The sequence below is a fragment of the Somniosus microcephalus genome, chromosome 13, assembly GCF_052327205.1.
Source record: "Somniosus microcephalus isolate GS21.2 chromosome 13, FLI_Smic_1.0, whole genome shotgun sequence".
Classification (NCBI taxonomy): Eukaryota; Metazoa; Chordata; class Chondrichthyes; order Squaliformes; family Somniosidae; genus Somniosus; species Somniosus microcephalus.
Window position 1 is genome coordinate 145,016,657 of NC_140999.1, and position 12,407 is coordinate 145,029,063.

Sequence of the window (12,407 nt, forward strand, 5' to 3'; positions counted from 1 at the left end):
ATGCTAGAAATCTGAAAGGAAAGCAAAAATTGCTGGAAATGTACAGAAGCCCCTTCAAAATCTGAAAGACAAAGATTAGTATTTCAGGTGCAACCCTGCTGCAGATGTGAGCAAGCATTGCATCCCAAACAGCAACAACGCTTCTCTATTAAATGTTGACTAAGTTGCCAGCATTTCCAGTATCTTCTGTTTTAGCTAGATGTATATCTTCATGCGATGTGAATACAGCAGCACTGTTTTCTGGAGCCATAACTTATACAGTGCATCTTTACTGAGTAATTCATGTTCAATGTTTTAGGTGAAGAAATCTTCAAAGTTGAAGCAACAGACTCTGATGATACAAGAGATGGAAATGCAAAACTTACATTCTCCATTGTTTCTCAAAAACCTTCAGTACCATCAAATATGTTTAAAATTAACTCCAAAAATGGATCCATTCTTCTTCATAAATGTCTAGACTATGAGGTATGTACTGTATTACATTTCCATAAAAGAAACTGCCTTTCTAAATTACAGAATTGTTTATGCTTCTGAAAATATAATTTAAACAAAACAAAATCAAATTATAAAATAACTTTCTTGATAATTGGACAAATAATATAATCAATTAATTGGCGATTATAAATTTTGTTTTACAATTAATTTGTAAGCCTTATCAAATGTATTGCAAATAACTTGATATCAAGTCTGGCTGTTACAATGGGTTGGTGCACTATGCTTTCAACTTTGAGTCATGGGTTTGAATTCAACCAAGACTCATGAGCTGAAAGCTTCCTTTCTCCACCAGCTATCAGGGAATTAATCTAAGCATTCTCAAACTCAATGAGCATGGACCCACAGTACAAAGCTCTCCATAATTTGGCATACATTGGCAATCTTCCTCAGAGAGGGTTAAAATTGGGCTGAAGGTCTTGTGCCATTCTGAATGTGGAGATCAGAAAGTGCGTTCAGAACTTACTAGTCAATGTTTCAGTATGTGACATTTCCTTGTAACAGCATTCCTTTCTAAAGTGAAGCCTTTGCAATCATCTCACCTGGGATAAATGGTGTTATGCGCACCTGTCCCTGTATATTCTGGTATAGGGAAAGCCGTTGACAAGAAAATTAGAATAAACATTGAAATCAAGTCAGAAATAAGGGCCCCGATATTTACGGGGTGGCGTGTTCAGAGCGGGGGTGGCGGGGGAGGGGTGGGGATGAGGAGTTATGGATGGGAAACGCAGAAGTACGGGTCTCCCAAACATTCTGCAGCTTTTTACTGCAGGACGTCTTTTAAATTTTTTCTCTAGGTTTTCCACCCGGCAGCCAGTCTGATTGATCGTGGGTGGGGGGTTGGGGGGAGGAGGGGGAAGATTGGGGGAGTTGCTTATCACCGAGGGGGGTTAGGGTTGGTGATCATGGGGAGATTGGGGGTCAGACATCATGGTGGGGGGGTCGGACAGATCGCGGGGTGTTTACAGGGTAGCTTGTTGGGCAGGAAGGATTCACTCGTGCTCCTTCTGGTCCACAAGTGGTGCAGTAAAGGCACTTATGGATCCAGCCGTTCTCACCTTTTCCCGAGGCCAGGAAAGCCCGGCATATCTGGCAAGATTCTTAAGGTAGCCCAGAAATGCCCCAGACATGCCCCTAAATTGCTGCCAGGTGCGAGGGTTGGTTGGGTGGGCAAAAGAAGCGTTCGCATGACCCTCGTTAACAATTGCTGCTGGTAAACCAAAGGAGCAGAAACCTGGTGGAGCCAGATTCTGCCTCAAATTCTGGAGTCTCCACTTCCACTGAGCTCAACCTCTGCCCCAAAAAGGAGTGGAACTTCTTGGATAATATTTTTATTTATCTTATTTAATTGAAGATTGTTGAATAAGCCATTAATTTTTAGCACGGCTTCATCCAGATAGCCAGTTTTAATTTTAGGTTTCAATGAAAGAGAAATCTATGGCTTTGAAATTCCAGAGTCCTGTCTCTCCCAGCGGAAGAGCAATGGAGCAGGAATTCCACATGCACATATTCATGGATGCAGATCCCATCCCAAATTCCAGTAAGGATGCATTAGAAGCACTCACCCCGATCCAAGGGTGGAATGGCTAGGAGGGCCCTGAGGCCTTTCCTGGGCCAAAGCAAAATGTGTGCAAATAAACCTTAGCTGTTAAAGATACCATAAAACATGGTAATAAAGGTAATTATGTTTGTCTTGTAAACTTTCCAAGAGTTTCATTGGAATGCACACCAGCTCCAGGTTCCTACAATGTAACAGAATGGGGGCAGGTCCAACATCAGAGTGATAATCAGGTGGGAGGGAGGATTCCTAGCTTCCTGCTGCATTTTCCTCGTCATTGCTACATTGAGCATTACAGTGGAGAAGAACACGAGAAACTTATCGTCGGGACTTGTGTCTGAACCCCATGGCTTAGAGGGTCCACAGGGCCCTGGGGTCAGCCCAAAAATGGATCCTGAGAAACAGATACTTTGAAATTTTCCAGGATATCTCTCAGACATTCTTTGGGGCTCAGGGCCTTTTGACTGCCTCACACCACCCACCCACTACCATCCACCAGCCCTCCTCCTGCCCCGCAGATCCTACCACAAGACCCTGCCAAAGAATGGGCCTGTGCTGGGTTCTCCTGTCCATGGCCTTTTTCATAGTTGGTGCTTGGTTCCGACCCCTGTCCCTGTCCCAGCAGCTGTTGTGTGAGAAGTTCCAAGAACCAGGAGGCTTCCCGTGAGCAGGCGAAGAAAAGGAACCTAGGGCGGGGAAGAGGGGAAACTGAGGGCAGGGAGAGGGGTAACTGAGGAAACCCATTTCAGAGACTCCAGGAATGCTGACACCCCCAATTCCCGACGCTCCAGCGTCCTCCTGAACTCGGGGCAGGGAGGCAGATGTAGGTCTGGTCGCATTTTACCCCATTTTCTGCCACAATCGTGTTCAATTTCAGGAGGAATTGTAGAAAATCCAGTCTAGTATATATTGTATATATTACATGTGGACAGTGGAGGTGCATTATAGATTAGCGGAAAACTTAAAACTTTTCACAGACTGCAGTTTAAGAAAGACTTCCCAGCTTTATCCAAAATAAACAAATGCACTGCAACTCATGCAATAGTTAGCCTTGTAATTACCTTTTTTATTGTTAAGAAGTTGCTGGGGCATGGTAATGTCGTCTTTTATAAAATGTCATTTGTGTTTTATATCTGATTGTCATTTCTGTTTTAGGCCATCAAATCCTACTCTTTAGTCATTAAAGTAAGAGACAATGGACAAAAAGTACTGTCCTCGAGTGCAGAAGTACAGATTAATGTGATGGATGCCAATAATAATCCTCCTATTTTAACTCAGAAAAGTGTAAGTATTTTTACAGATAAACTGGGTGGTGGTGCGGGGGGGGGTGGTCGGGGTGGAATTTTAACCCCCAAGAATGGGCGGATTGGGGCGGGTCGGGACTTAATATGAATGATTTTTTGATTTCGACTGCAACCTGGCTTCAACGCACCCACTTTCGGGTTTAATGGATGCGTGTTTGGATACCGGTGAAAAACCTACTCTCCAAAGTCGAGGATTGAATTATTGCAGGCGGGCGGGTAGTTAATGTTGCAATTAATGTCCTTAGGAGATGTTAATGAGGTGTTTGTAAATTGAATTTCATTTAGCTCTAAATTTAATGTTTCCAGCACGGGTTTCCCGGGGCTTAGGAAACTGACCAGGGAAATGGAGGCGAGATTGAGCCGCAGTTCAGGTGGGCATTTAAACTTGTGGTTGACCCATCTGAACAAAACCTCACTGATTACAGCTGGTGTCTCAGTTCCCTCTGGCAAACATTTGGCAGAGGGTTCTTGTGTGGATACAGCTTTTTCTCAACTTTGAAGGCTTTCAAACTGACAAGATCAGGCTGGGAGGTGCATTGGAGGAAGACCATCACCATCCACGGCAGCGACAACATGCTGTGGTGGGATCAGCACGTGCACAGGAGAGAGATGCATAGGAGGTGCACAGGAGAGAGGGGCTGAAGTCACAGGAGGCACTACCCATGCCACAGGGTTTATAGACAGAGGCTGCGATTTCATCTACTGAGGCAGGAGCATGGCGGCCGGGGTCGCTGGCGTGTCGCGGTCCCGCTCCTCTCTCCATGCCAGCTTTCCACATGACCTTCCCCTGATGGGCCTTGTTAAGCCCACCCAGCGAGGTTTCCGGTAAATTAAAAGGAAGCGGGTCTGATGACGTTATTTGAAGATGCGTCATCAGCCGGTTTCCTTAAAGGGACCATGGCCAAATTGATTTTGACAGTTGTGCTGTCAGTGTTCTACAGCATTGAGGTGCTGCAAGCACTGACAAGCCCTGCACAGAGGTGCACAGCTGCACCCAGGCTCGCCCATGACTTCCTCCAGATGCTTATGGAGGGAGTCACTGCACACAGGGAGGTCATCTTCCCTTCCAGTGGGCAGAAAAGACCTTCCCAGGAGACCAACGCAGCCTGGTTGCACATTGTACAGGAGGGCACAAGCAGGGATATCGTCTGGAGGACCAGGCTGCAGTGGCGCAAACCTTTCAATGATCTCAGTAGATCACGAAACGTTACTGCGAAGCCACACTCAACTTCATCCTCCTGTGCCACTAATCACATCCCATCACTCTGCCTTCCCTACCCGACTCCTGCACATCCTTACTCACACCAACTTACCTTGCACCGCCACCCATCCCTCTCTATCTACATTATCACTTCCCCATCTCACGAGTCACCCCTCACACTCACCCTCATCCTAGTCTAATCATACCAACTAACAACACACAAGGGTAGCCACTTGGGTCTTTTATCCAATGGTTATGTTAATGTGTTGTCAAACATTGAAACCTTTATTTTCAACACTTTGTGTTCTTGGACAGATTTGTGTGCAACTTTGGAAGTGTCTTAGTGAGTTGCAGTGAATGGTGAGACATAATGGTCCTGCCCCCCCCCCCCCCCAATGGTGATGAGTGTGAAAGGAATGGCTTGGGCATTGCAGGGATGCTTTATGGTGTTGGTGTGGGGAGGTGCCAACCTGGCGCATCATGTGGCAGCCAGCATCAAGTGAAGTAAATCTGGCCTTGGTGAGGCCATCCCTGGCATCCCGGGCAGCAATGTGGTCAGGTACTGATGCCCTGTGTCCTGTGCAGCATCAGGTGATTGCGGAGAAGGTTGGTGTTGTTGGTGCTGCTGGTGTTGGGGCTGATCGTATTGGGATTCTGAGGACCAAGGTGAGATTTTTTTCAAGGGCACCGATGCTGATGGAATAGATGGCAGCTGAACTTGAGATGACAGAAGCAATCTGTCATTGGTGAGAGAGGTTGTCCCAAGGGCGTGACAGTGGATAGAGAGTTTACTCCAAACCCTTCCAACATGCATAAAGCTGAAAAGTGTATTCCAAATCCAGCTTCTAAGGCTGGAAAGTGAATAGCTATGAAATGGTAACTTTTATACCACATTCGTAGCTGTCAACTGTTCAGATGACTGTATACTCATTGAAAACCCGACCTACTTACCTGACGTGATCCCCGAGCGCTGTGAACTTTGTCAAAAACCTGGAAAAATGGTAAGTAGAGGGTAAAATTGCCTTTAATTGGATTTTAACTAGCTCTTAATGATGTAAATAGTCTCCCCCACCGCTTGGTGTCAGGTCTGTTCAGTGCGGATAGGCCCGACCCCCGGGAAACTAGTGTGAAGGCAGGTTGACAGCGGGCTCCCGACCCGCTGTTGATCATTTCCATTTTGACAGCTGACCCACCTCCCAAACCTGACCTCTTGGTGGCAGACATCGGTAGCTCCTAGTAGAAGACCTACTACTGGCAGGACCTGGTGGACACACATTACCACTGACTGTGGGTCCTTCCATGGCGCTACCGGAGGCTCTGAGTCCACTGCACATAAATACATAAGGCAGGTGATGGTTGGATTGTTTGCCAGGGGTGGGAGTTATTTAAACTTCCCCTGTGATGACAATAGCCAGAATGAGTGGGCACTCAGATTATGTGGCATTATAAAAAAAGGAAACTTAACAACATAACATTTTGTCAAACACCCATGTGCATACCCTTGGTGAATTACAATTTATTGAACTTACGCTTCCTACCACTTCTACCTGGTGCATCCTGTGTAGCTTCAGCAGAGGTAGAGGCAGGCTGCTCAGATCCCTGCTCTGACTGAGATGCTTTTGGCCTATGCCCTCTGGGCTTCATAGCCCCTGAGGACCCTGCCAAAGACTGCTCCACCTGCACTTGTGCAGGGGCAGACACAGCCATAAGGAGACAAGGCAGCATGTTGGTTACTGTATGAGGGTGGGGGCAACGGTTGAGAAGTGGGAGCACTTTGAGTGGAGTTCCCACTTCCATGTCCTGTTTCACCATCATCTGTCTCTTGGACCAGCATATATCACTGCTACCACTCTGCTGCAGACCAGCTAGGCGGAGAACAGTGACACATTGTAAGGCCACGGATATGGGATCTGTCATACTGTTCAAGGCAGCAGACACCTTCTGCACAACCGTGGTCATGATCTGCACAGGTGCACTCCTTTAAGAGCTGTGCTTGAAGCTCCATGATGGCGGCCACTCTCTCCATGGCAGATATTCTTGCAATTCCCTGCACTAACAATCCACTAGTGGTCAAGTTAGACTCCTCCATCCTCTCCGCTATTGTGGAAACTGTATGTGGCACGCCTGTCAGTACCTAGCTGAGCTCATGGTGCACGCATTTGTGCCACCCAGAATTGGACACAATACCCCAGCTGAGGCCTAATCAGTGATTTATAAAGGTTTGGCATAACTTCCTTGCTTCTGTACTCTTTGCCTCGATTTATAAAGCCAAGCATTGAGTATGCTTATTTAACAGCCTTATCAACTTGTCCTGCCACCTTCAAAGATTTCTGTATGCAAACCCCCAGGTGTCTCTGTTCCTGCACCCCCTTTAAAATTATACCATTTAGTTTGTATATTACACATTTTGTATTAATGCAAAGCTGACACTACTTCACATCAATGCAAGCTGTGTAGTATAACTGGCCTATAATATTCCAATATAGGCATCATTTATATTCAATGATAGAATTTTAAGGGCTCAAATATCATTAAAAATATTGCTATAAAAATACATCCCTGTTTTCAATTACTTGCCTTGATATTCTGAATTAATGTTGCTGTGCCTCAAGAAGTTAGAGCTGCAGTTTTCCTTTTTTAATGAGTACAGAAAATCCAGATGAATTGATGATGTAGGTATGAATCACCATTCCAAAATGTAACTCTGGTACTCCCTCAAAAAGCAAAGGACATAGGCCTAGAAATTTGAGCGCAAGAGGGGTGCAGGAATTTATAATGGCAATATAACCTTATTTTGACTTTAAATATTGGCCCAGAAATTCGGTATAGCCGCGTTTGGGGTGCTAGTCCTGGCGAAGCGCAAAGTTTAGCGCCAGGCACAATTCAGCGCCACCTAGCACGATATTGGGTTGCAGCGCCCCTAAAGGTGATTGCAGCGCTAAATCAGGCACTGCACGCTACTCTTAAGGCGCTAACCCGGCGGCGCAACACAATTTCGCGGCGGCGGGGCGCAGCGAAGGTGGCTGTCAATAATCACTTTCCCTGAGACACACTGGTGCCAGCCAGCTCTTAAAGGGGCAGGTCAATTGGCATCACCAGACACACTCACTGCCTTGTAGGCCTTCAAAGCGGTGGGAGCCTACCTGTGGCGCACCAGCCTAGCAAGACATGGAAAGGGTGAGGCAGAGGGCGGAACGCCTCACTGATGGGGCATTGGATGCTTTGGTTGGCGCAGTGGAATCAAGGCCAAGGAAGATGGTCAGATGTGATTTATGTTTTGGACAGTCTCCCGGGTGTGAGAGGCAGTTATGTGTCAGTGTGTTAGTTTTGCTTTCTGTTGCCATAGCTTTCTCATGTTTGAAGGAACCACATTTTGTGTAATGAAACACTTTCTTCATTTACAATGGCCATGCCTGCTATTTACATGCATCTTGCCCTTCACAGGCTTGGGGGTATCAGACCGATTCCATTCCTGTTCTTGGAATGGCAGCAAGCATTCCTTGAGAGGGGCTTAGAAACTACTTCTGATCAGCCTCTGACGCACAGCCTGAGAAGAGCCGCTCGCGTAGAAGTTCAGGCCAGCAGGCATCTTCTCAGCCACCGACAGAGTTGTCCTGCACCTTATCTAAGGCTGCAGATCTGGCTGAAGCAGCTGGCACAGCTCAGTCACCACCTCCTTTCTAAATCGCAGCCTTCTGACACACTGCTCCTCTGGCATGTTCATGTAGGAAAACTGCTGTCGGAAAACCCTGCCAGCGTAAGGTCTGCTGTGGCGACGTCTGTTGGCCCTCCTCCGTCTGGCCATGCCCGCCCCCCTCTCCCAGCGTCTCAGTGCCCTTTCCAGATGATTCAGCAGCAGGACGTTCCCCTCCAATGCAGCCCCCATAATAAGTGCCCACAGGAAGGTTCCCCGTTGTCAAGGCTCACCAACAGCAAGGTGATGGTCAGAAGGCTGAAGATCGCCTGCCTGCGCTGGCTCAGTGGTCAAATGGCTCTGTGTGCAGCTCAGCAACTCTTTGTAGCTCTCGAGGAAGTTGTGCTCCAAAAATGGCTGATGCTTTTAAACCACACCAGTCCCCTTTAAATAACGCTCCTCCAGCCTGAGAGCGACTTGGTAAGGTTCCAGGTAAGCTGTCACTATTAGCGCCAGGCGCTACGGAGGGGGGGCGCCACTGAATTTCCGGTCCGGGACGCCCAAAAGGCGTTGCACACTCAAATGACGTCATAATCAGCCTGCGCCCATGAGCAAGCGCTAAGATTTAGCGCCGGCTCTAAATGCATGCTCCATATGGGGCGAGGCGCTAGGCGGCCTGCGCCCGCCCGGAAATTGGCTAGCGCCCCACTTCTCGGCCTCTTTAGGCGTTAATCGGTGGCGCTAATAACCGAATTTCTCCCCCATGGACTTTAAAATCTTATATATATGTACATTAATCCAAACCATTACATTTTAGCAAAATGTTCAGGGAATTTGTTTTCGAAAGTCAATTTTTCTCTGTTACTATCTGATTTCCTTTCATTTAGGTTTCAGGTGCTATCAATGAGACTGACAAAGATGTGGTTATATTACGAGTAAGTGTTACTGACAAAGACACTCCCAATACGCCAGCCTGGAGAGCAAAGTATAAAATAGTACAAGGAAATGAAAATGAAAATTACAAGATTGAAACAGATCCAGAAACAAATGACGGAATTCTGTTTCTAATAAAGGTATGGTATTTTAATTTGAGAATATTGCTTCTTCCTTTTCTGTATTATTTGTACTTTAAGAAAAAAAAATCAAGATATTAATCACATCATCATTATTTGTATCTTTGCAAACATAAATATTTGTATTTTTATTTTATATATCACTGTTGCAGTATATTTAGCTGTTTTTCCTATGTCCTTAATTTTTTTTTATGTGCCAGTCTCATGAAGATTCAATCAAATATAGGCTTCCACCTATTAGGATTTAGTGATCAGGGAATCAAAATCTAAACATTGCGGTCAGATTTTTAAATCTCTTGCTAGAATCCATTTCCAGCGGCAGCATAGCTAAGTCCAATCCTGTTCTCATTCTGCATCCACATACATGCACTTTCCACCAAGGTTGACTGGATAGCAATCAGGAGCAGGAACTCTCCTGAATTGTTTTCCCTTCCTATTCCAGGGGTGCTAAGGCCAGTTGTAGTGGGAATCAAACCTGGAACCTTCTGCTCCCAATGGGCCAGTAGACTATCCAGGTACGCCAGAGGGTGAATTATTTTGTAGATCCCTGAATCTGAAGTGGAGACTTGGATTCCTAGCAAGCTTAAGCTTTAGCTTTAGCTTTTAGAAGCATTACATTGGTGCTGAAAAAAGAAAGAAGCTTTATTCACTTCAATTGACCATAGGGACAATAAAATGTAAGACATCACAATGAGGCAATTTTCAAAATTTTGTTAAATTTGGATCTACAAGCCATGTTGGTGATCATTCTTTACAAATGCATTCAAAATGGCCTCACAAATAATTTCCGAACAATGTCACTGAAGTATAGTTAGAAAAGTGCAAATAGAATAGTTTTGTAATCATCGTATCATCTGGATTAAAGAAGACCTTTACATTCCTTGAATGTACTTCTTTAACTTCCTTGCTAATAGGTTACGCTCCATCTTTTCCTCCCATCAGAACTCTGTTCTATTTCCTACAATCTTGAGTCCTTTATTTAGCTTGTGCTCATCAAGGTGAAGGATGCACATTTTCCACTTTCAGTATACATCCAAACATGGGAAAATGGCAAGTTGACCAGCAGCTTGAAAAAAACTGACACAGCCCCAAAAAGTTGACAACTCAACAACACCCTGAATTTTCATTCAATACACTTTTAATTCATTTATGGAATGTGGGTGTCGCTGGCATTTGTTGCCCATCCCTAATTGCCCTTGAGAAGGTGGTGATGAGCGGCCTTCTTAAACTGCTGCGGTCCGTGTGGTGAAGGTACTCTCACAGTGCTGTTAGGGAGGGTGTTCCAGGATTTTGCCCCAGCGATGATGAAGGATCGGCGATATACATCCAAGTCAGGATGGTGTGTGACTTGGAGGGGAACTTGGAGGTGGTGGTGTTCCCATGCGCCTGCTGCCCTTGTCCTTCTAGGTGGAAGAGGTCGCGAGTTTGGGAGGTGCTGCCAAAGAAGCCTTGGCGAGTTGCTGCAGTGCATCTTGTAAATGGCACACACTGCAGCCACAGTACACTGGTGGTGGAGGGAGTGAATGTTTATGTTGGTGGATGGGGTGCCAATCAAGCAGGCTGCTTTGTTCTGGATGGTGTCCAGCTTCTTGAGTGTTGTTGGAGCTGCACTCATCCAGGCAATTGGAGAGTATTCCATCACACTCCTAACTTGTGCCTTGTAGATGGTGGAAAGGCTTTGGGGAGTCAGGAGGTGAGACACTCGCCGCAGAATACCTAGCCTCTGACCTGCTCTTGTTGCCACAGTATTTATGTGGCTGGTCCAGTTACGTTTCTGGTCAATGGTGACCCCCCAAGACGTTGATAGTGGGATTTCGGTGATGTTAATGCCGTTGAATGTCAAGGGGCGGTGGTTAGACTCTCGCTTGCTGGAGATAGTCATTGCCTGGCAAATGTTACCTGTCACTTATCAGCCCAAGCCTGAACGTCGTCCAGGTCTTGTTGCATGCGGGCATGGAATACTTCATTATCTGAGGAGGAGGCCGATATGGATCATCCACTCGGTACTTCTGGTTGCAAACACTTCAGCCTTGTCTTTTGCACTCATGTGCTGGGCTCCACCATCATTGAGGATGGGGATATTCATGGAGCCTCCTCCTCCCGTTAGTTGTTTAATGGTCCACCACCATTCACGACTGGATGTGGTAGGACTGCAGAGCTTTGATCTGATCCATTGATTGTGGGATCGCTTAGCCCTGTCTATAGCATGCTGCTTCCACTTTTTAGTGTGCATGTCCTGTGTTGCAGCTTCCTCAGGTTGACACCTCATTTTTAGGTATGCCTCGTGCTGCTTCTCGCATGCTCTTCTACGCTCCTTATTGAACCAGGGTTGGTCCCCTGGCTTGATGGTAATGGTAGAGTGAGGGATATGCCGGGCCATGAGGTTACAGATTATGGTGGAATACAATTCTGCTGCTGCTGATGGCCCACAGCGCCTCATGGGTGCCCCGTTTTGAGCTGCTAGATCTGTTCTGAATCAATCCCATTTAGCACGGTGGTAGTGCCACACAGCACGATGGAGGATGTCCTCAGTGTGAAGATGGGACTTCATCTTCACAATGACTGTGTGGTGGTCCCTGCTATCAATACTGTCATGGACAGAGGCATCTGCCAGAGGTAGATTGGTGAGGACGAGGTCAAGTAGATTTTTCCCTCGTGTTGGTTCTCTCACAACCTGTTTCAGGCCCAGACTGGCAGCTATGTCCTTCAGGACTTGGCTAGCTTGGTCAGTAGTGGTGCTACTGAGCCACTCTTGGTGATGGCATTGAAGTCCCCCACCCAGAGTACATTCTGTGCCCTTGCTACTTTCAGTGCTTTTTCCAAGTGGTGTTCAACATGGAGGAGTACTGATTCATCAGCTGAGGGAGGGCGGTAGGGGGTAATCAACAGGAGGTTTCTTTGCCCATGCTTGACCTGAAGCCATGAGACTTCATGGGGTTGGGAATCAATGTTGAGGACTCCCAGGGCCACTCCTTCCCGACTGTATACCACTGTGCCGCCATCTCTGGTGGGTCTGTCCTGCCGGTGGGACAGGACATATCCAGGGATGGTAATGGAGGAGTTTGGGACATTGGCTGAAAGGTATGATTCTGTGAGTATGACTATGTCAGGCTGTTGCTTGACTAGTCTGTGGGACAGCTCTCCC

General features: G+C 46.6%; 1 protein-coding gene across 2 annotated transcripts in view; it reads left to right on the top strand.

The window, feature by feature from the left end:
- Positions 1-12,407, top strand: part of LOC147108642 (cadherin-like protein 26) — a 111,429-nt gene that overhangs the window by 41,347 nt on the left and 57,675 nt on the right. For both annotated transcript variants that reach the window (XM_086005335.1, XM_086005336.1), the window contains exons 5-7: positions 299-465; positions 3,206-3,334; positions 9,077-9,262. In XM_086005335.1, the coding sequence (XP_085861461.1) occupies positions 299-465; positions 3,206-3,334; positions 9,077-9,262 (482 nt within the window). The remainder of the gene's footprint in view (positions 1-298; positions 466-3,205; positions 3,335-9,076; positions 9,263-12,407) is intronic.